The 27,131-nt window shown below is 50.9% G+C and overlaps 1 protein-coding gene across 1 annotated transcript in view; it reads right to left on the reverse strand.

The window, feature by feature from the left end:
- Nucleotides 1–16,627: 16,627 nt before the first annotated feature.
- TAF4 (TATA-box binding protein associated factor 4) overlaps nt 16,628–27,131 on the reverse strand; it is an 80,241-nt gene continuing 69,737 nt past the window's right edge. Inside the window, exon 15 of the mRNA XM_003932716.3 lies at nt 16,628–18,124. Within this exon, the coding sequence (XP_003932765.2) occupies nt 17,957–18,124 (168 nt within the window). The 3' untranslated portion in view covers nt 16,628–17,956. The remainder of the gene's footprint in view (nt 18,125–27,131) is intronic.

Consider the following 27,131-nt stretch of genomic DNA (forward strand, 5'->3'; position numbering starts at 1 on the left):
CCCACCTAGACATTGAGGAGGTAGACAACAGGAGCACTGGGTCTCCCTTTCAGCCCTTGGCTGCCAGGATGGAGGGTTTAGGGGGCCATTTCTTACACAGCTCCCAGTAGGAGGGGCTGTGGAGCCTTGGAAGTGTCATTTAGCTACCTCTGGGCTTCCTTTTCTGCTGCTGGGACCATGTATCAGCTAGATACTGCTGCCTAACAAACACAAACATGATCTCAGCAGTAGAGTCAGCATTTGCTTGGCTGGTCTAAGCCAGGCTGCTGGGCTCTGCGCCCAACTCCCTCACCCTCCTGACCAACAGGCTAGCCTGGGCAGGAGCCACTCTCACTGTTGACAGCATCACAGGACAGCAGCCCAGTCACCAAAGCTCTCTCAGCTCAGGGCACCACATGCCCAGTGAACATCCCCTCAGCCAAAGTGAGTCACATGGCTGAACCCACAGTCACAGGGCAGGGAATTAGACTCCACTATGGGGGAGCTTCAGAGACACAGGGCAAGTGTGGATGGCAGGGGTGAAGGATGGGGCCAGCGATGACAGGGGCTGGCAGGGGTGTATGGGGCTCAGAACCCATCATTCACTCCCAAGCACCAGCTGGCCCACAGTCCCCCGGGTGTCCAGCGTCCCCGCTCTGTCCCCCTCCCATGGGGCAGGGCTGACATCCATCACCTGGTTCCTAGTGTTCTCCTCGTCTCACCTGCACAGGGACCTTCCAAGTCTCTCTCCCTGGGCCCATTGCTTATCGAGTGCCACGCAGGCCTGCGGGGGAGTGGGCACATGCAGGAGAGACATGTGATTTGCAATCTCTTTAATAAGCTGTAATCCAACCATAGACCTGCCTTGACAAGAAGCTGCCCTCATGGTAACATAAAACTGTCAGCCAGCCAGGCATGGTGGCTCATGCTGGTAATCTCAGTACTCGGCCTCGGGAGGCCGAGGCGGGTGGATCACCTGAGGTCAGGAGTTCGAGACCAGCCTGGCCAGTGTGGCAAAACCTCTCTACTAAAAATACAAAAACCAGCCAGGCAGTGGCACATGGCTGTAATTCCAGCTACTCAGGAGGCTGAGGCAGGAGAATCACTTGAACCCAGGAGGCAGAGGTTGCAGTGAGCCGAGATCATGCCAGTGCACTCCAGCCTGGGGGACAGAGTGAGACTCTGTCTCAAAAACAATTTCTCATTAAAAAAAAAAAAAAAAGTCAGCCAATGGCACTCATTACAAGCTGCTTCTCAGACTTCTGTCAGCTGTGACTACGTCTGCCTGTTCAGCCCTCCAGGCCTGGAGCTGGAGCCCGGGGAGGCCAAGGGGTCGCCACTGCAGTTGGGGTGTTGGCCATTAGCCACCAGCCCCACTGCGGTCTGTCGGGTTGGGTCTCGGATGCCGTGGGGCCCTGGGACCTCTCATGGGAAGCCTGACTGGGGCCGTTCAAGGGCCAATCTACGCCTCAGCAGGAGAAGATCCTCTCAGAATGTCCCAACACACACTCACCCAGCCAGCCTGAAAGGAGAGCCAGTTCTGTATTTGGACAGCTCGGTCCCCCACGGTACCCCTGTACCCCATGGTAAGCCAAAACAAGCCTCTTTGTAACTTCCACCCACTAAAACCAACCCCCACCACCAGCTAAGATGGGTTCTCCACCCTGTCGGTCCCGAACACACCTCCACTGCCCCGTGTCTCCAGCATGTGCCTTCCATGTGCAGGCTGAGGGTGAAATAACAAAGGGCACACTCCTGGTGGCACAGGGCAGAGTGCCAACTCACAGAGGAGAAGGCATCCAGGCGGGCCATGAGCCAGCTCCCCACAATGACTGGCCCAGCCACCTCGATGGCGGGGGAGAACGGGTTCTCCCTCTACGATCTGAGAGTTCAGCTCAGTAGCCCTCACACCCTCCTCCACGCCCATTTGCCCTGAATCTGACTTGCTCACTGTGAACTCTCTGCCTGTGTGTTTTTTCCCAGGCTGCTACCGTCTTTGCTTGCTCTTGCAAACTAGCTGAATTTCTTCCCCAGAGCAATCAGGCAAGAGAAAGAAAGAAAGGACATCCCAACTGGAAAAGAGGAATTCAAACTACCTCTGTTTGCCAATGGTATCATCTTACACCTAGAAAACCCTAAAGACTCCTCCAAAAGACTCCTAGATTTAATAAAGGAACTCAGTAAAGCCTCAGGTTGCAAAATCAATGTAGTACTGCTATGCGCCGGCAGTGACCAAGCTGAGAATCAAATCAGGAACTCAATCCCCGTTACAGTAGCTGCAAAAAAAAATAAAATACCTAGCAATATATTTATCCAAGGGGGTGAAAGAGCTCTACAAAAGAGCTACAAAACACTGCTGAAATACATCACAGATAACACGAACAAATGGAAATACCTCCCAAGCTCATGTATTGGAAGAATCAATATTGCGAAAATGACCATACGGCCCAAAGCAATCAACACATTCAGTGCAATTCCTATAAAAACACAAACATCCTTTTTCATAGAACGAGAAACAATGCTAGCATTCATCTGGAACCAAAAAGAACCGCAATGGGCGAAGTCATTTTAAGCAAAAATAACAAATGGAGGCATCACATTACCTGACTTCCAACTATACTACAGAGCTATTGTTACAAAAACAGCACAGTACTGGTATAAAAGTAGACACACAGACCAATAGGACAGAATACAGAACCGAGAAATAAAGCCCAATACTTACAACCAACTGATCTTTGATACAGCAAACAAAACCATAACTTGGGTTAAGGACACCCTATTCAATAGGTGCTGGGAAAACTGGTTAGCCACATGTGGAAGAATGAAACTGGATCGCTATCTCTCAGCATATACAAAAATCAACTCCAGATGAATTAAAGACTTAAATCTAAGATCTGAGAACACAGAAATTCTAGAAGAAAACCTAGGCAAAACTCTTCTAGACATCAGCCCTGGCAAAGAATTTACGACCAAGACCCCAAAAGCAAATGAACAAAATCAAATGCAAATAAGTGGGGCTAATTAACCAAAAACCTTCTGCACAGCAACAGAAAGAATCGTCGGAGTAAACAGACAGCCCACAGAATGGGAGAAAATATTTGCAAACTATGCATTCGATAGAGAACTAATATTCAGAATCTACAAGGAACTCAAATCAGCAAGAAAAAAACATTCTCATTAAAAAGTGGGTGAAAGACATGAAAGACATTTCTCAAAAGAAGATATACAAATGGCCAAGAAACATATGGAAAATGCTCAACATCACTAATTGTTAGGGAAATGCAAATTAAAACCACAATGAGATACCATCTTATCCCAGCCAGAATGGCCATTACTAAAAAGTCAAAAACCAACAGATGTTGGTGTGGATGTGGTGAAAGGGAAACGCTTACACACTGCTGGTGGGAATGTAAACTAATATAACCTTTACGGAAAACAGCGTGGAGATTTCTCAAAGAACTAAAAGGAGGTTTACCATTCGATCCAGCAATCCCTCTGCTGGGTATCTACCAAAGAAAACAAAGTCATTATATCAAAAAGACACCGGTACAGGTATGTTTCTCAGAGCACAATTCACAACGGCAAAGACACGGAACCAACCTAAGACCCCATCAAGCAATGAGCGGATAGAGAAAGTGTGAGATAGATTTAGATAGATGGTAGGTAGATGGGTGGGTAGATAGACAGACAGATGATAGATAGATAGGTAGATAGATGTTAGGGAGATAGATTATGGCAGATAGATATACAGATAGATGATAGGTAGATGATAGATAATAAGATAGGTCGGTAGATGATAGGCAAATGAAATACACACATATGTATGTTATGAAATACAACTCAGTCATATAAAAGAATGAAATAATGTCTTGTAGTAGCTTGGATGAAACTGCAGACCATTATTTTAAGTGCTGCAACTCAGGAATGGCAAACCAAATACTGGATGTTCTCAATTATAGGTGGGAGCTAGGCTGTGGGTACACAAAGGCATATGGAGTAGTGCAATGGACACTGGGGAATCAGAAGGGAGGGCGGAGGGAGGGGGTGAGGGACACACAGCCACCTAGTCCGTACAATGTGTGCTGCTTCGGCGACGGGTGCACTAAGATCTCAGACTTCACCACTATACAATTCATCCATGTCACCGAAAACCACCTCTGCTCCTGAAACTATTGACAAAAAATAAAAAGTAGAGCTGGGCCCAGTAGCTCACACCCGTAACCCCAGCACTTTGGGAGACCAAGACAGAGGACTGCTCGAGCCTGGGAGTTCAAGACCAGCCTGGGAAACTGGTGGCACCACCCATCTCTATGTTGAAACTGTTTAAACATCCTGGTGCAGTGATGCGTATCTGCAGTCTCAGCTACTTGGGAGGTTGAAGCATGCAGCTCACTTGCGTCCAGGAGGTCGAGGCTGCAGTGAGCTGTGATCGCACATCTGTGCTCCAGCCTGGGTGACAGAGCAAGAGCCCATCTCAAACAATAACAACAAAAACTCTTTGAGGTATAATTTACATACAACAAAATTCACCAATTTTAAATTGTGGGAAGTAGAAAGTTTCCTTTTTAAGGTTTCCTTTCTTGTTAAAAGAATAAATCATAAGTGCTAATAACCGTTAAGCCCTAACCCATGTAGCTGTTAGACACGCCACGCTTGCAGGCACATTGTGCATTCTGTGTCCTTGCACTTTAACCAAGACATCTGTGCTGGACGTGCTCACAGCCGTGTCCCAGCTCTCCACTGCTTTTACCTGTTTAGAAAGGTTTTAAGTTGTTAGCCAACTGGGTTTTAGTTTAGATGGTGAGGTCTGGCTGCAGCCAGCAGAGATCAGACACAGCAGTAAGGACGACCCCAAATGCGTAAGGGATAAATTTGCATGTTCTCCTTTGTTCATTGTACACTCGTGACACGATGGCTACCGGGAGTATCCTTCCTGCAGTCCAGGAAGTAAAAATTGCATTGCTGGAAGATCCTTTGTCTCGGTGCTACTTTTTCTTTGTGGCACCGAGCATCGATATCCAACATAAATATAACGTGATGAGTCCTGACGAACGTATACAGTTGTGTAACCTCGAGCACAATGACGATGTGGAACGTTTCCATCACACCAAAACTCTCTCTCTGTGTGCCTCTCGACAGTCAATCGCCTCCTCAACCCCAGCCCCAGACTCCTGTATTCTATTTGCCATCCCTGTAGTTTTGACATTCATATAAACGAAACCACGCAGGATGCAGCATTTTGAGTCTGGCCTCTATCGCAAGACATAACGCTTTTGAGAGTGATCGTTGCTGCAGCCTGGGGAAGCCTGCTCTGTTTCTCTGGCTGAGTAACGTTCCCTGTGTGAGGTAGTAGAGTTTATTTTATCCATTCACCTGTTGGAGGGCATTTGGCTTGTTTCCCAGTCACGGCTACTATGAATAAAGCCGCTCGCTATGAATGTCGCGGTTGAGTTCTTGACATGGACAAGGGTCTTCTCTTGGATGGCCACCAGGAGTGGAACTACTGGCTCACGTGGTGACTGTGGGTGTCAACTGCCAGACTGACTTCCAAAACGTCTGGGCCGCGGCCCGTTCCCCCAGGCCGGGAGGGAGGGTCGCAGCAGTCCGCACCCTCCCTGCACTGGCACGGCCAGTCTTGTACGCTCCGGGAGGCGCGCAGCCGCGTCTCACTGTGGTTGGATTTGCGTTTCCTTGATGACGAATGACGTGAAGCATCTTTGTGTGTGCTCATTTGCCATCTGTACGTCCTCTTTGGGGAAGAGTCTGTTCCAATCTCGTCTCACAGGAATGTTCACCTCTATATTTGGCTACACGGTTGCCATTTCTGGGGCTATTTCATCACTGTTGTGTCCATTTGATACAACTCTCCTTCTCCCACAGAGCTTACTTTAACCTTACTTAAAATGTTGAGGCAGGAGAACGGGGAATTGGGGTGACCAGCGGTTACGGCAGAAGCCGAGGAGCAGCAGGCACCTCCAGTTCCAGGCAAGACTGGGCAGCACACAGGCCGCACCCCCACTCCTGTGATGATGAGACAGGAGCCTCCACTTCAGTCTCTCATTGGTTGCGGGTCAGTCTTTCACAGGGTGTAACCAACTGGAGGCCTCTAAAGGGCACCTAAGGGTGTTACCAAAGCCTTTCAGCTTTATAAAAACCCAGGGAGCACTGCAATGCGTGCGGGGGATGGTGGCTTGAGCCACCTGCTAGAGCGCACTCCCACTCTGCAGCATGTACCTTCGCCTCAATGCATCCGTGCTTTTGACTCGACAAAACAGAAGCAATGCTCCACATGTGCACAATGGCATGAAGCCACAGGCACATGCGTATCGACACCTGTGCCCGGCCATCCGATGCCAACAGGACACTCTCAGTCAGACTTTAGAAGCATATGTGTCTTTCATAATTGCTCTATATAGAGTGTGTTGTCAGACAAGGCAGTTATTCAAGAAACATGGGGGTCAGGCACGGTGGCTCATGCCTGTAATCCCAGCACTTTGGGAGGCCGAGGCAGGTGGATCACAAGGTCAAGAGGTCGAGACCATCCTGGCCAACATGGTGAAACCCCGTCTCTACTAAAAATACAAAAAAATTAGCTGGGCATGGTGGTGCGCACCTGAGGCAGGAGAACTGCATGAACCCGGGACGTGGAGGTTGCAGTAAGCTGAGGTCGCGCCACTGCACTCCGGCCTGGCACCTGGTGACACAGTGAGAGAGACATGGGGACTGCAGAAATGACAGCAGAACAGCAGTGACTCTGGTGCACTTTTTCACTCTTTAAGTTAGCTAGTCCCCACATTCCTGAAACGATTTTTAGGGTTTTATTATACTAGAAAATGCAAGCAGTGTTTTCACAAATGTAAATGTACGATTTGAAATACAATCGATGAAGGCAATGCATGGCCTTCCAGTAACAAATTAAAAACTAAACACAAATCTGCACTTCCGTTACTCCATTCTTTCGTTGCTTGTATTTCATTGCTTTGTTTGCTGTTGCTGTTTGTACATTTTGTTCAATTCTTTGTTCAAGGCACCAAGAACCTGGACAACTCACAATCAAGACATTCCATCCAGTGACAATGTGACGTCACTTTAACATCTCCTGGGGTACAGATCTGATGGTGATTAACTCTTTCAATGTTTGTGTTTCCGAAAAAGTAATTTCACCTCTTCAAAAGAAAAAAATGTTTTCATTGTGTAAAGAATTTTAAATTGGCTGGGTGCAGTGTGTCATGCCTGTAATCCCAGCACTTTGGGAGGCCAAGGTAGGAGGATCACCCGAGGTCAGGAGTTCAAGACCAGCCTGGCCAACATCGTGAAACCCCTTCTTTACTAAAAATACAAAAATTAGCCGGGCATGGTGGCACGCACCTGTAATCCCAGCCACTTGGGAGGCTGAGGCATGACAATCACTTGAACCCAGGAGGCAGAGGTTGCAGTGAACCGAGATCATACCACTGCACTCCAGCCTGGGCAACAGAGCGAGACTCCACTAAAATAATAAAAAATAAAAAGGGGCCAGGCACGGTGGCTCACATCTGTAATCCCAGCACTTTGGGAGGCTAAGGCGGGCAGGTCACATGAGGTCAGGAGTTTGAGACCAGCCTGGCTAACATGGTGAAACCCCGTCTCAACTAAATACACAAAAAATTAGCCGGGTGTGGTGGCAGGCACCTGTAGTCCCAGCTACTTGGGAAGTTGAGGCAGGAGAATTGCTTGAACCCAGGAAGCAGAGGTTGAAGTGAGCCGAGACTACGCCACTGCACTCCAACCTGGGAGACAGAGAGAGACTCTGTCTCTAAATAAATAGAATTTTACATTGTTGTTTTCTTTCAGTGCTTTCAGGAGGCTGTTCCACCATTTCTAGCTTGTGTTGTTTCCAACAATGCAAATATTCTGACAGAAATACTCTGTCAACCTTATTTTTGTTCCTTAAAAATTTTCTTTTTAAGGCCATTTGATTTTTTATGTGCCTTGGTGTTTTTGTTTTTAGACTTTAGATAAGGTCTCACTCCATCACCCAGGCTGGAGTCCAACCTCCACCTCCCAGCTCAAACACCCCTCTGGCCTCGGCCTCCCGAGCCGCTGAGACTGCCGGCATGCATCACTAAGCCTGGAGAATTTCTGTGTTTTTTGTAGAATTGGGTTTTCACCATGTTGTCCAGGCTGTTCTCAAACTCCTGGGCCAAGGGATGCTCCTGCCTCGGCCTCCCAAAGTGCTGGAATTACAGGCATGAGCCGCTGCGCCTGGTAGATGTCAGGTTTTTTTTGTGCATTTCTTATGTTTGAGGTTCATTGAACTTCTCAGATTTCATCCAATTTGGAAAAACTTAAATCACTATTTCTTCAAATTTTTTTTGCTTCTCCTCTTTGGGGAGCTTCCCTTACCGATCCATTAACCTGCTTCGTGGGGTCCCCATGCAGTCCACCAACGCTGTGGAGCCTTTTTCCCTCACTCCCCGTGTTCCCCCGCTCCCCTCATGTTCCCTCGCCCCCCTCCACGTGTTATATTTTACATGGTTTCTACTGCTACGTCTTCAAGTCCTCTACCTTTTTTTTTTTTTTTTTTTTTTGAAATGGAGTCTCAGACTCTTGCTCTGTCACCCAGGCTGGAGTACAGTGGCGCAATCTCAGCTCAGTGCAACCTCTGCCTCCTGGGTTCAAGCGATTCTCCTGCCTCAGCCTCCTAAGAAGCTGGGATTACAGGTGCCTGCCACCACAGCCATCTAATTTTTGTATTTTTAGTAGAGACAGAGTTTCACCATGTTGATCAGGCTGGTCTTGAACTCCTGACCTTGTGAAGTCCTCTACTCTTTTCCTCCACCATGCCCATTCTACCGTTTACATTGCATCCAGTGTGAGTTGCACATCAGTCACTGTGGTTTTTATCTCCAGCAGTTTTCTCAGATACTTTTTTTTTTGACAGGGTCTCACCGTGTTGCCCAGGCTGGTCTTGAACTCCTGGACTCTGACGATCCTCCTGCCCTAGCATCCCTAAGTGCTGGGATCACAGGTGTGAGCCCTGCATCTGGCCTCATCAGAGTATTTCATGTCCTTTGTCTTTGGCCAGGCTTTCAGCTGGCTTCCTGAACACACAATACAGTTACAGTGACTGCGTGAGTTTCTTTGCATGACAGTCCTCTCACCTGTCGCGTTCCTACGTCAATTCAAAGGGTTGGTTTTTCTGCTCATTCTGGGCTCTCCTTCCCGGCTTCTTTGCTGGCCTGGTCATTTTCTCTAACTGAATGCCACACACCGTGACAGCTGCCTTTCTGGGTGCTGGATGTTTCTGTGACCCAAACGTTCTTGAGCTTTGCTGTGAGACACTATCATGTCACGTAACAGTTTCATCCTTGGGGACCTTGTTTTTAAGCTTTGTCAGGTAGGAAAGGGACGCACTTAGTGTAGAGAGCATGTTTTCCTCAGTGATGAGGAAAATTCCTTCTACGAAACACCCCACGAATGAGGAGGTGTTTAACTCTGACTGCTGGGAAGAGGCCTATTCCCGGCCTTGTGTGAGCTCTGGAGACTGTTCCCTGTAACCTCAGTGAGGGGCCCTTTCTCCAGCTGGGCTCGCGTTCCGGGCCTACACTGACACAGGACACGAACGAGGTGGTATAAATAACAGTATACTCCCTCAGTTCTGGAGGCAGGGAGCCCCAGACCAAGGTGTGGCCAGGGCCGTGCTTTCTGCAGAGGCTCCAGGGGAGGCTGTGTCCATGCCTTCCTCACAGCTCAGCTCTTGGCATTCCTTGGCTTGCGGAGGCACCCAGCCTCTGCTTCCACCATCTCATGGCCTCTCCCATGAGTCCCTGTGTTTCTTCCTGTAACACCACCAGTCACTGGATTAAGGTCCACCCTACTCCAATATGACCTCACCTTAACTCAATTACATTTGCAAAGATCTTATTTCCAAATGAGGTCGCATTCACAGGTACCAGGAGTGAGGGTCTAAACATGTGTTTTTTGTTTTCTGAGACAGGGTCTCACTCTGTTGCCCAGGCTGGAGTGCAGTGGCATAATCACAGCTCACTGCAGCCTCGACCTCCCAGGCTCAAGCAATCCTCCCACCTCAGTCTCCTGGGTAGCTGTGAGTGTGCACTACTACACCTGGCTAATTTTTGTATTTTGTAGAGATGGGGTCTTGCTATGTTGCCCAGGCTGGTCTTGAACTCCTGGGCTGAAGCAATCCTCCTGACTTGGCATCCCAAAGTTCTGGGATTAGAGGCATGAGCCACCACACCTGGCCAAAACATGCCTTTCCTTTTTCAACTAAAAAAAAAAATGTTTTGGGGTACATAGGAGGTATACACATTTATGAAGTACATGAGATATTTATGAAGTATATGAGATATTCTGATACAGGCATGCAATGTGTAACAGTCACATCAGGGTAAATGGGGCATCCTGAAAAGGTCCTTTGGAGTATTAGTTTGTTTTTATGCTGCTGATAAAGACAAACCCAAGACCGGGAAGAAAAAGAGGTTTAGTTGGACTTACACTTCCACATGGCTGGGGAGGCCTCCGAATCACGGCACGAGATGAACGGCACTTCTCACATGGCAGCATCAGGAGAAAATGAGGAAGCAAATGCAGAAACCCCTGATAAACCGATCAGATCTCGTGAGACATTCGTTATCACAAGAACAGCTCAAGAAAGACCGGCCTGGTGATTCAATTACCCCCCAGGCCCCTCCCACAAAACCTGGGAATTCTGGGAGATACCATTCGAGATTTGGGAGGGGACACAGCCAAGCCATGTCAGGGGACGTGGTTCAGCCCACACCAGCGGTCTCAGGCGGGCTCTTCCCTCTCACGTAAGAATCGGTCCTCAGCAAGTCCATGCAGTTTTCTGCTGTGGAGATCTTTCCTCCCTGCTTCTCTGCCCCGGTAACTCCAGCCACCTTAGACTCTCTGGTCTCTTAACTCTGTCTTATCATTCAGGGGTCTCGCAGCTTCTCCTGGGCTCACCCCCCTGCACCATGAACCGGACCCTCTCCAGGCAGCCAGCGGGCAGCCAGGGGCTCACAGCACTGGCTTCCCACCTCTCCGGGGTCACCGGCCTTTGCTGCCTGATGTCTGTCTCAAAGGCATTTCGTGTATTCTACCAGCTTTTGAGTTGTCTGGGGCTGCAGAACAAATGCAGTCCCTGTTACTCCATCTGAGCCAGAACCAGAAATCTGAGCATTTTCCATCAACAGACTTGGTCATGAGTTTAAAATTCTGTATTTTCTTTTGCAGACTTTTGGATTACTGTCCTGGATAAGGTGGGCTTCTAGATTTCACCTGTGAAACTGCCTTTGCAAAATTATGACCGAGACAATGAAAGAGATCGAACTTAACTGACTCCATCTTGTGTCTAACCTCCAAGCTGTCCTCGTCCGTTCCTGGACGCCTGGGCATAAACGGAACTAAGTTTGGGAGAAACTTACTGTTTAAACAAAAACGGTAACAGCCCTTTCCCAAAGCAGACCTCCTTCTTGCCTGGGGACCAGAGGCCTTTGTAGGACTAACATTAGCCACAAGATGAGAAAGGAGGGTTTAGGAGTCACGCAGCTGGAGGCTACAGGATTCTGGCCCTCCCTAAACTGCTCCCAAGATCAGTGCGGGAGATGTTTTGCAAACCCTGCACTCGATGGATTAGCTGGCCTCATCCAGATCGATAAACTGGCTCATCTGATCTTGTGGCCCCCATCCAGGAACTGACTCAGCGCAAGAAGACAGCTCCGACTCCCTGGGATTTCATCTCTGACCAATCGGCACTCCTGGCTCACTGGCTTCCCCCCACCCATCAAGTTATCCTTAAAAACTCTGCTCCCTGAATGCTGGGAAGGCTGGTTTGAGTAATAAAAAAAAAAACTCCGGACTCCCGCACTGCTGGCTCTGTGTGAATTACTCCTTCTCTATTGCAATTCCCCTGTCTTGACGAATGGCTCTGTCTAGGCAGTGGGCAAGGTGAATCCCTTGGGTGGTTATACCTAGTTTCCCTGATTTTCTTCTGGGTTTTAGGAATTCTTCTCCCCTTCAGTTGAATTCACTGGGGACTTCTCTACTTGAGGGGGAGAAGTCTGCTTCCTTGTCTTTCAGATGACAGAGTGCTACACTGGTGCCATTTACTAAATCACCCTTTTATTCTGAATTCAAATATTACCTCGGCCATGCAGGATGGGTATACCCCAACAAAAGGAAGGCGGATGGGCTGGGGAAGTTTGGTGCAGGGTGGGCTGAGGCCAGAGGAGAGGCTGTCACAGGACGTGAACCTGAGAGTTTACAGGACACGCTGTGCACCGTGAACCTCCACCATTGTTTAACTGGATTGGATCCCAGAGTTCTACTTGGCTCACGGGCCCTGATCTGCTGTTCACAAGGCTGTAGGACCAGGAAGTTTTCCATATAGAGCAGGAATGTCTCCAGGCAGCAGTAATTCAAGAACAGCAGGCACTGGTAGGTAATGACCAGAAGGCAGACACTCCCAGTGAAAATGAGCCCACCTAGGCCAGGCACAGTGGCTCCCCGCCCATAATCCCAGCACTTTGGGAGGCCAGGGCAAGAGGATCCCTTGAGCCCAGAAGTTCGACACCAACCCTAGCAACATAGGGAAACCCCAATTCTACAAAAGATTTTAAAAACAAGCCAGGTGTGGTGGTGCATACCTGTAGTCCCAGCTACAGACTGAGGTGGGAGGACCACTTGAGCCCAGGAGTTCAAGACTGCAGTGAGCTATGATGGCACCACTGAACTCCAGCCTAGACAATAGAGACCTTGTCTCCAAGAAAAAAAAAAAAAAAGACCAGGAGCCCACCTTGACGACATGAGCGCAACTAGGAGGAAAGCCCCCCATGGCTCAGGGGGCAGCTGACAAAACACACAAACACCCCCCGGAGGCACAGGAGTGCTGCTTCCCACGGAACCACACCCACCGCAGGGCACTGCTTCCCCCTCTCAATTCAGAAGGGAGACTGGGGGCTGGGCTAAAGGAGGCGTCTGCTGAGCCCCTCTGTGCCCAGGGTACAACAAGTGTCAGGAGAGAACACAGGGGCTTGCCTTAGGAAGGTCCAGCCAGCCAGGCGCAGGACTTACATGCAGAAGATCAGAAAGTTGACTGAGGCACGGATCTTCCTCTGGAGATGGAAAGGAGACAAGGGCCCTGGACCACACTCTTCTCAGCGCTGGCCTAGAAGCCTCAGCTTCATCACTGTATCACACAGGACAGACCTGCATTCAGCTTCCTCTGTGTCACACCCGATAGATGCGCATTCAGCTTCGTCATGATGTCACACGCCACACCACCGCTGGATGACAGTCCTTCGGATTTGAGCCCCGAGGGTGGGCACACAGGATTCCAACTGTGGTCTTACCTGCATTTATCTAAGGAGCAGTAATGGTGATCACCTGTCCAGTTGCTTACTGGCCACTCGTTATTTCTAAAGCACCTGTTCATGTGTCTCGCACATTTTTTAATGTGTTGCCTTTTTATTACTGAGTTGTAGAATTCTTTATTCCTTTGTCATGGATAAATATTGCAAATATTTCTCCAAGTCTGTGGCTTGCCTTTTTACTTAATAAAGAAACCTTTTTTTAACAATCTAAATTGACATGGCATTTTATTTTTTCTCTCAGTCACATAGCAAAACAATAAAGAAAAAAATGTAGTATCCAAACTTTTTCAGAAACAATATATTTCAGAGAGAACAAATTGAATAGACACTCTTTTCCCACTGTGTTCACAAAATCTAAATGACAGACTGTGGAATTTGTAAGTGTGGCAAATAAGCCGATCTAACAAAAATCTCCCACAGAGGAAGGAAGCTCCCGTGCCATGGACCACACAGGAAACTGCCGAAAAGCCAAGGTTCCACTCCGACCTTCAAGTACCAACCTTCCAGCGCATCTTGGCGAGCAAAAGGCTGTAGCTTTGAGGCCTAATTTATCCATTTTTCTTCAGGAGTTGTGCCTTCTTCATCCTTAGAAATCCCTGCCCACTCCCAGTCGTGAAGACCTCTGCTGCTTTCCAGGTCTCTGACCCACCTCAAGTTTGTGTTTCTGGACAGTGTGACGACGGACACCAGGCTCATGTTTCCTCCACAGGGCGCAGAACTGCACCAGGGCCTTCATCTAAAACCTCGTGGCATAACGTGTAGACCTATTTCTGGACTCTTCCATCCTTACGGCCATGCCTGTGTTTGCTTTCACACCATGCCATCCTGATAGCTGTCACTTTAGAGGAAGTCTTGAAATGTGATAAAGTGCTCCATTCTGTTCTAGGCTGTCTTGGGCTATTTAAGTCCTCTGCATTTCTGTATAAATTTTTGGAATTGAATTGTCAGTTTCAAGAAAAATCCTGCTGGTTTTGCTTGGGCTGGCATTGCCCCTGTTTATCGGGCTGGCATTGCCCATTTATCGGTCTGGCCAGACTTGCTGTCTTCAGCAACAGTTGAGTCCCCCCTCCACCCCATCAACACTGTGGTGTCCAGCTCCACTGAGGGCTTTGATTTCTCCAGTTTCAGGGTAAGTGGGTTAGGATCTTATCCATCTTCCATCCCGCACACTCCTGGGAGTGCTTTCTCCATGCTCTTGTTAACGGCTTGTTTGTAACCCTCTGGTTGCTGGCTACTGGTGCACGGGACTTTAAGCTCTCTAGCTACGGCCCTGCCACAGACCCTCTTTCCGAGTTCACATGCCACACTCAGTGCTGTGTCTGCAGGTGTGTCTGGACTTCCAAGGCACAGGGTTGTGTCACCTCTGAATTCTTGGCTCACCTTCTTTCTCTCCACACTTGATGCCTCTTTCTCTTGCCTTTTTGCCCAACTGGAGCTGTCTGTATGTGGGGAGCGGAGGCGGCGAGAATAGCCGTCCCTGCCACGTCCTCATTGTGCTGCTTGTGCCCCAGTCCTGTGCAAACACCCAGGTCAGACTGAGGGCAGCCAGCAAGCCTGTGATGAGACACGAAACAGCAGCCATGGGTCTCAGGAACACGCCTGCGGACCAGGTCCTGCTTCAGGGCCTCACTGACGTGAGTCTCAAGTCACCAGGCAGACTGACCGGGCCCAGCAGGAAGAGCAGAAGGGCTGGAGTGAAATCAATCACACGTGCAGAATTCCACGTGCAACTGCCCTTTGTACCTGATCATTTCAGGCCAAGAACTTGGTGAAACACAGGTATGGGTCATGGTTGGAAAGCACAGGTGTGACTCCATCCGTGAATGACCCTGGCATGGCCCCAGCAGGAAGGTGGAGAGGGCGCTCACCGGTGTTTCCTGCTGAAACTCTGCATGGCCACAGGTGTCCAGGGTGAATTGCATCCTCCTTAAAAAAGATACAGGGCAGGCCAGGCAAGGAGGCTCACGCCTGTAATCTCAGCACTTTGGGACGCCAAAGCAGGTGGATCACCTGAGGTCAGGAGTTCGAGACCAGCCTGACCAACATGGTGAACCTAAAAACACAAGAAATTAGCTAGGTGTGGTGGTGTGTGCCTGCAGTTCCAGCTACTGGGGAGTAGTAGCAGAGGAGGAGGAGAGGGGAGGCTGAGACAGAAGAAGTGCTTGAGTCTGAGAGGCAGAGGTTGCAGTGAGCCGAGATCACGCTACTGTACTCCAGACTGGGTAACAGAGTGAGACTCTGTCTCAAAAAAAAAAAAAAGAAGAAGAAGAAGAAGAAGAAGATATGGCGGGGGGCCTCCTTACCCCCAGTCCTCATGTGACTAACTAGAGTTAGAGACTTTACAGAGGTAATCTACTCAGAATGGGTTGTACTGGCAGGCCCAGATCCAACAAGACTGGGGTCCTTACAGAGAGGGAAGGCTGGACCCAGAGACCAACACACACGGGGGAAGCTGTGGAAAGGCGGCACCAGAGAGCAGGCACTGTGTCTAAGCCAAGGAACCCAAAGATGCCAGCAGCTGCCAGAAACAGGGAGAGCAGACCCTTCCCCCAGAGCCTGGGGAGAAACCCCCACTGCCGGCCCCTTCACCCCCAACTCTGCTTCCCAAGCTGTGGGACGGTCCATGCTCCCCTGCCCCGGCAGCCCCAGCAGGGGCAGTGTGACAGCGTGCGCACAGGAGCTGCGTCTCCAGAGGAACTGGTGAGTAAACCTGCCCGTCACTGCAGGTCCGTCACACCAGGTCACACCAGGCGGAGTAAATGTCACGCTGGGGGGCCGAGTCCAATCGCGGCAGCAACCGCTCCCCAAGGTGGTCGAGGGCAGGGAACAGTGCGCATCTGTGCTGAGCCTCTGAGGGCCCACCAGGAGCTGCAACCTGTCAGGGCCAACCTGTACCATGAACCACCCTGGAGACCCCTTCTTTTGCCACAGGAGGAGGGCTGGGGCACCCCTGGGCACCTCAGCCGGGCTCACCAGGTGTGTTTCTGCGTCTACCTCCCCCTGCCCCGGGCCTCCTCCCGCCCCTCCCAGCTGTGCCCAGCTCATCTCCACCTGCGAGAACGGAAGGTAAGCACGGCCTCCAGCCCTCAGACTCCACGCAGAGGGCAGCTCGGCCCCTGTCCTCACAGAGAAAGTTCTTTCTCCCGGCTCTACTGGGGCTCAGCTACAGATTCCAACAGGTGGTTCAGAAAGCAGCACCTCAGCAGAGCCAGAGTGGAGTGTGGCCAGCAGAACCTAGAACTGGAAAACTGGGGAAAAACAGGCAAAACAAATACAGATAAATTTGTTTTTAATAAAGGAGTTAATTTTCTTTCAATCCTATATAAAACAATAGCAATTAAAAACTTCATTTTTGAAAGTAAAATATTTACATATGAACAAGTAACTGTGCAAAATTTACATGAAAAAATGGAAAGACAGGGATTTCCTAAAAGACAAAATAAAAGGTGTAACAGTTCTCGGGTGCTGATAAAAAATACTGATCGGCGTTCAGTTCACACGCGCTCGAATTAAAGTCTAACGTGAGAATTCACACGGAGAAAGCCGGAGTATTTACAGTCATAAAAGTACTATCAATAGACAATTTCATACAATAACCTCTGAAAATATAAAGAACCAATTAGTATATTTGTAATAAAAAAATAGGTACAAAGAAGGGGCTTTGCTCTGGACGCCTGTCAAGTCGGCCCAAGGCTTGCATACAGTGTCTTAGCAAAATAGTTCTAGTTTACACAGCCATTCTGTCATGTGCCAAAGTATGTACAGTTACTGACAAAATACACCAACCATTTTTCAACACTTGATTCACACCGAGAAACAGTCTTGATGATTCTTCTCAACTTTGATTTTATTTAATCTAGGTTTTCACTTTTAGCTAAAAAACACAGTGCAAGTAAAATATATTTATGCTGAAAAGGTTTTCATCTCTTTTAACTTTACAGCTTTACAAACTATAGCAAATAAAATGCATTTGTACAGATGCTGACCACACATTCAGAAGGAGCCCACCTTTGCTGGGCTCTGCCTCTACTAAGCAGAAGTGTGAGGACACGGAGGTGGGGGCACCTCGATGAACTGTGTCCTCGCGCAGGACTCAGCGGAGGGGAGAGAGGGGAGGGGAGGGAGGGGGGAAAGGGCGAGGAAGATAAATAGTCTAAAAAATCAGTTTGCTTTGCCAACTGACTATTACAAAAATAAAATAAAGGAAATGAGGTCATCGCTGTAGACAAATACCTACATAGTAAGTTAGGTAGAACTAAACCAAAATGCACAAATAATGCAGAAACTGCTATGAGTTGACAGAGGGCAGCTAATTATTTGCTAACGATTCCATCAGTCTTTATATATGGCTTGTTTGGCAAGAAGGCCACTCAATCAAGATGAGTTAAGATTTAATTGTCCTTTAAGAGTATCCACAGGCCTTTGTGTTCTCTCTGTTACAGAAACGTATTTTCTTTCACACTGAAGAGTTGATTTAGAAACAGGAATATAAAACTGTTCCATTGTAAAGAGGTGGCTGTTTTTTAAACAATATCCCATTTGCTTGTTACAAAAAGGCGTAATCTGCAAATATATAAAAAGTCCCCAGGCGTCCTCCTGTGTCACTTAAGGAATGCTTTGTAGAGCAGCAGTGAATGGCTTGTCTCGCGTTCATTTTCTAAACAAAATATGAGGTCCCTGAGGTTGACCCGTGTGATTCTTTGTCGTGTGAACTGCCTGGGGGTTCCAACACCCGAGCTGCCTGGGACCACTGAGCCGGGGCCCGACCCCTGGTGACGAAAAAGGAGAAGACAGTGTGTTAGTGGGGCTGGAAGCGGGGCTGGCAAGGGGTGCCTGTTGGCTGTCCCAAGTACCCTGATGCCAGAGGAGGCCAGGCCCGGCCGGGCCCCTTCCAGCAGGCCCACAGGAGGAGCTGCTCAGGGCCTGCCAGGGCAGGGGTGAGGGCACGAGGCCCCACGCTGTGCCTTCAGGATAGAGCAGACTAGACACTGCCCAACGCCCCACAGTGCTCAGACCAGGCCCGGGGCTGAGGACGGACCAGGGGGTGGCACCCACCCAAGGCGGATGGCTGAACAGCCCCAGGGCCACCCTCCATGCGACCACAGCAGAGGGCACAGAAGCCACACTGGGTCTCTGTGTGTCATCTCTGCTTGGCCGCTGAATGGCTGCACTGGGTGGGCTCGGCTCGGCTGGGACTGGGTGTGCTGGGTCAGCTGAGAAGGCTGGATTGCTCAGTGGTTCCCACAGGGATCCTGATTCCCAGGCCTCTGGTTGGGCCCTGGCTGCAGAGACCCTGCCTCCGCCAGCCCCTCCAGGTGACCAGCTGTGTTCTGAGCTGTCTCGGAAGCCTTCCTGCTTCGAGAAGCGTAGCTGCTGAGTGCCAGTTCTTGTGGAGTGCCCCCGTGTTTTCAGCAGACACCACCCAGCGGGACACATGCCAAACTCCCAACAGCTGCCGTTTCCCCATCTGGCTGAAAACCAAGGCCTGCTCGGGGGGATAAAGTTGCTCATGTGTATTTAAGTACAAAGATTATAATGGCATCTTTACAGCACGTTCTCAACCAAAGTTAAGATGCTGGAAGTCACGGATTCCGCTCTGTGCGCCATGGGAGCCATGCTGTGGGCAGCTGCAGGCAGGGCCCAGCTGCCCCGACCTGGTGTCCTCATCCTGCCCTTCCTCCCATCCCCGCTCTGCCACTGTCGGTTCTGGCTGGCAGTACGGTTGCCCTGTGTGATGGTCTCTAACCGGCGGCATTCTCTTTATTCCCGTGAGACTCAAACAGCAAAGGGCACCCGTCTCCCTTCAGATGCCCTGAGCCGTGAGGGCCCTTCTTCAGATCCGCCCCAGGTCCCTCTGCTACTGAAGCCTCTGCACGCTCCACACTCGCTCATTACAAACTGATCCGCACCTGGTCAAGCCTGGGTGGGTGACAGCTTGCAGAGTGAGGGCGGGGCTCTCACAGGCACCACCCAAACAGGCTGTGACCCAGTGACACCTGCTATAGATTCCAGACTGTGGTTTGATGTGTCTACCTCAAAACAGCTCAGCAGCCAAAAAAGAGGGCTGGGGTGAAAGTGAGACGCTCATCTTGGGAGCACAATTTAAGGGATGCTGGGAGTCAGAAATCAGGATATTCTAATGCAAGTGTCAGCACCGACCGAGGGCAGGGGCGAGGCAGTGCCTGCTGGGGGCTGAGGCCACCCCCAGGCCCAACACACTGAGAACCTGATGCCGGGCCCTGCTTCTGTGCCAGGCTCTGAAGGTGCAACTATGAATGAAAATCATAAATTCACCAGGTTCTATGAGTTTTATAAATACAACTAAATTTTTCTTAAGTCTTTAAAAAAATAAAAAAAGAATAAAAGAAAAACAAGCTTACCCGCAAATCTAATCTACCTGAGCCTCTGACCACCTCTCCCCACCCACATCACCCAGGCAGGAGGGCTCACACTCCCGTGTCTTTCCCACAGGGTCTCTGCTCGCAGAATTCTACGTGGAGTTTGGCTACCACAGAGGGTCCTCTGCTCAACCGCTCTGAAGACAGAGTGGAGATCTCATGGGAACCTCTCCCTCCATTCTCAGGACTGGGGCTGCCAGCGGACCAGGGCCTTCTGTGCCCAGCCCACACAGCACTGGCAGCGGCTTTCCTATCTAGGTTCATCGAAACCCCTCATGGGCTGTGCCCGTAGTGGGCACAGAAGACGGGGGGACCGGTCACGGAGCCTGCTGGGAGGAGAGTGAGGGCTTCCAACCCCAACGGGAGGCCAGAGGACAAGGCGCCTGTGGGGACCGGGGCCAGGGCACCACGGACACTCTAAGGGACTGTGGCACGTGCAGACACGATGGCGCAGAGCAGGGCCTGGGACAGCACAGATCCACGAGGGCCAGCACAGACAGGAAGCCCTCGGGGGGCTGGGCCTCAACAACTCAAAACACAGGGGCTTGGAGTTTTCTAGGGCCAGGCACTGGGATTAAAAAACAAGTGAGCAAGGAGCAAACATAAATCCCCACGACCTTGGACCACATGAACCCTTCTGAGCCGGGTCTCCGCCTCCAAAAATGGCACCACAGACACCCCCTGCCCCATCACAGGGCTCTTAAAAGGGCCAGATGAAAGGAGGCGATCTCTCCACCACACATGAGCCATGGGCACTTGAGGTTGAAGCCCAGTGCAAAGAGTCACCATCCACAGACCCACCTGGTGCCGGGTCTGTGCCGTCCGAACGTCAGGCCCCGCGCCAGCAGCGCCTGGGCTGTCCAGGAGGAGCACGTCTGCTCCCAGGGTGGGAGCCCACCGGCCTGTCCTTTCCTCCATCGCCACAGAGCCCCAGCCACGGGTGGCGGAGGCCGCACCCACAGCCGCCTCGGCAGCAGGTACAACGGCCCGTGCGTCACGCGCTGCAGCCGCTCTGCCCTGAACGCACGCGCGCCCCCTGCATGCCTAACCACTCACAGAGTGTCACACGCGAGGCCAGGTCATCGCGGCACATTTTCCAAAACAGCAGTAGTAACAGAAAACTCGGACACACAGACTAGAGCAGGCATCCCCAAACTGCGGGCCCCTGAGGCCATTTATCCGGCCCCCCGCCGCACGTCAGGAAGGGGCACCTCTTTCATTGGTGGTCAGTGAGAGGAGCACAGTATGTGGCGGCCCTCCAGCGGTCTGAGGGACAGTGAACTGGCCCCCTGTGTAAAAAGTTTGGGGACGCCTGGCCTAGAGAGTCAACACGACTTCCGGGAGGCTGAGGATGACCTGGCTGCCGAACTGACGTCTCCCAGCCTTTCTTCCAATCACAGTTCAGCACAAGCAAGGAACACAGGGCTACACCAGCATCGCCGTCTGCACAGGCTGCGGACGAGGGCACCTGGACTTCAAAGTCACCACAGGTCGGCGCAGAGTCAACACACACCGGAGCCTGATCCCCCCAGTCGCCTTCCCTGCAAGGCCACGGCGGGGCAGGTCCGTGGGAAGCCACTGCCGAAAGGCTAAGCCACCTCAAGTCCGAGGGCCTGAGAGGTGTCCAAGAAGGTCAGCACAGAGCACAGGGCAGGGACTGCCGGGCACGAGACGGGAAAGGGTTGTCAAGGCAACACGGTGTGTACTGAGAGGAGCCGCCTGGCGAGTGGGTAGTGAGGCAGAAAGGACGGAAGAGGGGAAGTGCCGGGTCCCGCAGGAAAGGGCCAGGAGAGCCCGAGGACAATGTGGGTCCTGCACCCCGCAAGGACCTGCTCAAGACCCGGACTTCCCCATGCGGCCAGCAGAGGGCGCCGGGGAACCACAGATCCAGCAAACATCCCGAGGCCACCAGGGCAGCAAAGCCACCCAGAGCCACCAGAAACACAGAGAAGAGTCAGAGAATGGGGCTCCACACACATCAGCAACAAATGCACCCTGGAACAAGTAAACTAAGAACTCTCTCAATCCAATAAAATCTGCTTAAATGTGCACTTAAGGATATCAAAATCACCTCAAATCAGAACCTCAACAACTAGAAGACAAATTTTTGTAACAACAATAAAAACATAAATACAGAACCAAAACCAAAAGGAAGTAAGTGTTGACCGGACTTAAGAAAGAAATGTAAGGAAGAGACACAAGCATCTCAGAAATGAATCCGCTGCAAACAGTCCAAGGGAGGGGGCGGGAGAAACGCAGTAAGGAACCCGCGTGAGGCGGGAGAGGCGCAGAGCGAAGGTCGGGAGAAAACAGGGCAAACCAGAGCCAGGCGAGTGTGAGAAACGGCACTGGCAGCCTCCAGGTGTCTCCTCGAGATACTCACAACTACAAACAGAAGAACGGTAACTCCACAGTGGCGAGACCTGCCAACCCGCGTGAACCAAGCTCTGGAGTCAGCAGCAGCAGCAGCCAGGTGGACACCACCTGCCTCCCAATCCAGCGCTCTGAGGACATGCCAGCTGGCCTATGGCACTCTATCTGAGAGTCTACAGCCTGGATGGCATCACGAGGAGACGCCAGGCAAACATAAACTAAGGAGCCGTCCATGAGGCAAGGACCAGTGCTCTCCAGAGTGTCAGGAAAGACTGAGCAGCTGCCACCAAGCAGAGGAGCCCAAGGAGCCGGGAGGGTCCCGGGGCAGGAAAGGATGTCGGGGACAGTGGTGAGAATTCAGGAAGGAGAAAATATTTGCAAAAGACACATCTGACCATGGGCTATTATCCAAAATATACCAAGAACTCCTGAAACTCAACAGTAAGAGAACCACCTGAACAGACGCCTCGCCTAAGACCTACAGTTGGCAAACGAGGTGCAGGAAGATGCTCCGCATCCTCCCTCGACAGGGAAATGCAAATTAAAACAAGAGGCCACCACACACCTACCCAAGTGGCCAAAACCCAGAACACAGACACCACCAACCACCGGCGAGGACGTGGAGAAACAGGCCCCTCCGCTGCAGCCGCTGGAAGACAGGCTGGCAGCTTCTGACGGAACCACACGCGCTCTCGCCACACGATCCAGCAGGCGCGCTCCTTGGCATTTACCCAAAGGAGCTGAAAACTTATGTCCACACGAAATCCTGCACACAGATGTGTTCACCAGCTTTCTTTGTAACTACCAGAACTTGGAAGCAGCCACGATGTGCTTCCGAAGGTGAGGCGGTAAAAGAATCTGTGGCACATCCAGACGTTGGAACAGTGAGTGCTCCATGCTGAAAAGAAATGAGCCATCAAGCCATGAAAAAATATGGAGGAGCTTCAGGTGCATATTCCTAAGTGAAAGAAGCCAGTTTCAGAAGCTGCAAAATGTCAACCACATGACATTCTGGAAAAGGCAAAACGATGGAGGCCATAGGATCCGTAGAGCAGGGGCTGAGAGGCGGGGAGGGACGAGCAGGCAGAGGACACGGGCATTCAGGCAGCGGAACAACTCCGCACGATACGGTCCGGTGGAAACACGTCACTCCACAGTTGTCAAAACCCACAGAATATACACACGGAGAGTATGCCCTGGCAGGAACTACGGAGGCTGGGTGAGGAGGACGTGCTGACGTGGGTTCGCGGATTCTAACAAATGCACCACCGGCCGGACGGAGGCCGCGCGCCTCCTGCAGGGCAGGAGCACACGGGAAGTCTCACTGTTTTCCCCGCCTTTTTCCGTGAACCTAAAACTGCTCTAAAAAAGTTTATTAATTTTTAAAATGTTAAACTCAGGAAAAACAATCAAATCAGGTCTTTATAAAGTGAACAGTATCACAGCCATGTTTAATGTGAGGGATGTACGGAAACTCTCTGTACCACTTCCGTCACTTTCCTGTAAGTGCAGAATTCATTCAAAAGTAAAAGGTAAAAAAAGAAGACCTACCCTTAGATATCTTAAAGGAAAAAGAGAAAAATAAAAGAACTATTGAGCCCCGTCTCTGATGAGGAAAGGTGTCTGAGAGATTTTATATTCTGGACTTTGTGTTAATTGTTCCACAGGTTACACACAAAGATCCCGAAACTTCAGAAAAGGCAAGCTGAACAACTACGAAGCACTGCTCCCCAAGCAGACGCCGGCGCCACGCTTCACCCACCTGGCAGCAGCTCGCCTGGGTCCTCCAGGTCCGGCCTTCTCAGTGCTCCACGCGCCTCCCAGCCCCACGCCCAGGCCCTTCTCATGAGTGAGGACAGGAGATGAGCTCCCTGACTCTTCTTAGAGGCTACTCCACACGTTAGCACTCACATCCAAAGCTCATCACTGGGCCTTTCCCCTCCAATCCTCCCTCCTGGTGCAGGGACCCCAACCGCCAAAACGGTTGGGAAGCTGGTTACACTGAGTAAAAAACAACTCTGCTGACTGATGGGAACCAGGTTCCGAATCACCTGAGAAAGGACTGAGAGGCAAGGAAGGGGGTTGGCTAAACAGAGGCCTGACGTGCTAGGCTCGGACCGCAGCATCAACACGGACACCCAGGACCCCTGCGGCACGGAAGGCACACGCCACACACTCCCCTACATGCATGTGGGTCCCGAGCTCTGGCTGCTGGCATAGCCTGGAAGTAGGGGCCCCAGCAGTCAGCACGCCAAGGACCCAGATCCTGACCTCTCAACACCACACTCCACTAGAGGAAGCAGAGCTCCAAGGAAGCTGCAGAGTGGGCAGGGAGTGCACGTGGCAGTAAGGAATGCCACACCTCACACCGGCCACCAACCAAGCCTAGAAATGAAAGTGCTCCTCAGAGCCTAGCAAACACAACAGGGATCTTTGCATCCACACCACAGCAATGAATGAATGAATGAATGAATGAGCAAACTAATAAACCAACAAGGAGGGGCAAAGCTCTCTTCCCAGCAGACAGCAACCAGCAAGTCCAGAAGGGGTGCCGGAACATCTCCACAACTGGGCAGCCCTGGGGGTGGCGACCAAGGCAGGCGGTGAACAAAACAGAGGCCGTGGGTGGAGGCACGATAAGATGGGGCATCCGTGTGAGGTGGGAACGCCTTGTGAAATGCCAATACACGCCACAGGAATTGGCCACCGTGCTGTGCTGGGGGTGGTAGCGTCAGTGCTCTGACCGGAGGGCTGCCTGGTAGCCACCTAAGGTATCGGCCACACGAGTACTCAGGGTGTTGGGCATCGTGTCAGAACAAGGCTGAAAGTACACACATAAAAAAAAAACAGGAGTGAACGCGGACACACGGCGTGTAGCAAGGACCAAGCAGGCAGCGTGGTGCCCACATGCCGGAGTCTGCATGGAGCTCCTTGCTCTGTTCTTGCAACTTTCCTGTAGACTTGAAAACTACTTCAAACTAAAAGAAGAGCATTTTAAAAGTTAACATATTCCAGAAGATGATGACGAGGGAGCATAGTTTCTGGATCTTCCTAAAGCTTCACATAAAAGAGCAGCTACAGAGCAAAACCAAAACCCAGCAGACAACACTGAGAACAGAACCGATGAAGATGAAGGGCGCTGCAGAACCAGACCCCTACAGGCCTGGTCCCAGGGGCCGGCGGGACTTCCAGGAAGAGCGGCAGGTCCCTCCGAGGGCCACGGCCAAACCTGGGGCAAGGGAGGGCCAGGACGAGCAGCCTGGCCACTGCAAATGCCCACAGCCACCCGCCAGAGTTCCTGCAGCACAGGGCCTCACGCAGGAGAACCTGCTGGGAGTGAAATCAGAACTGAGCAGGACAGGAGCGGGGAGGCAGAGAACGGTACGGATGCTCAGGAGATGCACAGGCCCAGAGCCACAGACACGGAGGAGCCCCGTTCCTAAGAACACTTGAGAGTAACCGCAGAGGAGCACCATGGAGTCAGCAAACACTGCAGGCCACGTGTCCTGTTACAAGTTCAAGAAACCAAAACCCACGTCAAAATTAGCAACAGAAAAGCGTCAAGGTAAAACCCCAGATGATTACTATGACAGAAAAAGAGGAAAAGCAGCAGAAGAGCATCCTTACGGGCCCTAAAAGACCTCAGAAAAGCACACTCAAAACGGCAGGTCAACAGCAGATCATGCCTCGAGAAACGGAAGGCAAAAAGGACAAAATAGATAATTTTTTTAAAAAGAGAAAAATGAGGCCAGGCATGGTGGCTCACACCTGTAATCCCAGCACTTCGGAAGGGCAAGATGGGCAGATCACCTGAGGTCAGGAGTTTGAGACCAGGCTGGCCAACATGGCGAAACCCCATCTCTACTAAAAATACAAAAAAATTAGCTGGGTGTGGTGGCACATGCCTGTAACCCCAGCTACTCGGGAGGCTGGGGCAGGAGAACAATCACTTGAACTAGAGAGGCAGAGGTTGCCGTGAGCTGAGATCTCGCTAAGATAGAGCCACTGCACTCCAGCCTGGGCAACAGAGGGAGACCCCGTCCCAAAAAATTAAAAAAAAAAAAAGAGAGAGAGAAATTATGCTGGACTCAGTGGCTCAGCAGCATTTAGGGAGGCCAAGGTGGGAGGACTGCTTGAACCCTGGAGGTCGAGGCTGCAGTGAGCTGTGATTGCACCACTGCACTCCAGCATGGGTGATAAAGACCCTGTCCCTTAAAAAAAAAGAGAGAGAGAGAGAGAGAGATTTTTAAAATTAAGACTATAAAAATTGCTCCAGCAGGCAAAGAAGATCCAACATGTGGAAAACGGGACTCTGAGAAAGAAAGAAGGGAACAGAACAAACACAAAGGGTCATTATTCCAGATGTCCCTAAGGCGGCCTGAAACGACATGGGAAGAATGCGGCCAGCTGCACCAGACTTCCCTGAGGAACCTGGGAACAGCACAGAAGGAGCACGGCTGGTCCGGAGAACAGCAGCCCGCAGGACCGGCCCGGTCCGGAGAACAGCAGCCCGCAGGACCGACCCGGGACGCCCGCCAGTGGCATGACCGGGCCTGCAAGAGAAGGGTGCCCGGGGAGGAGAAACATGGCTACAAAGGGAAGTCAAATGAGACTCTCATCAGATTTGGACAGCAACACTTTACGGAGGAAACGATCCAGAGTAACATCTTTAAGATGCTTCAGGAAATACAACGTGAGTCAAGGATTTACCCCCATCAAAACCGACCTTCACGTACAAAAGGCACAAAGTCATCAGCAGGCGGGAACTTGGGAGAGGCTGTTCCCGTGAAGTGTTCCAAAAGAATCTAGCGGAGAAGGAAATTTGGAAAAACCAAAACGACCACAGAGACACAACATAGAGACGAGTCACGGCATTACACATGTCATTATTTATGGCACTAAAACTCAAAGAGGGCCAACGGGAGAGCTTATGGTGTTAAACAGCTGCATGTTTCGGCAACATAAATACAACACAAAACAAAAAACAGGGCCAAGGCAGAGGGCA

This window comes from Saimiri boliviensis, chromosome 9, assembly GCF_048565385.1.
Source record: "Saimiri boliviensis isolate mSaiBol1 chromosome 9, mSaiBol1.pri, whole genome shotgun sequence".
Taxonomy (NCBI): domain Eukaryota; kingdom Metazoa; phylum Chordata; class Mammalia; order Primates; family Cebidae; genus Saimiri; species Saimiri boliviensis.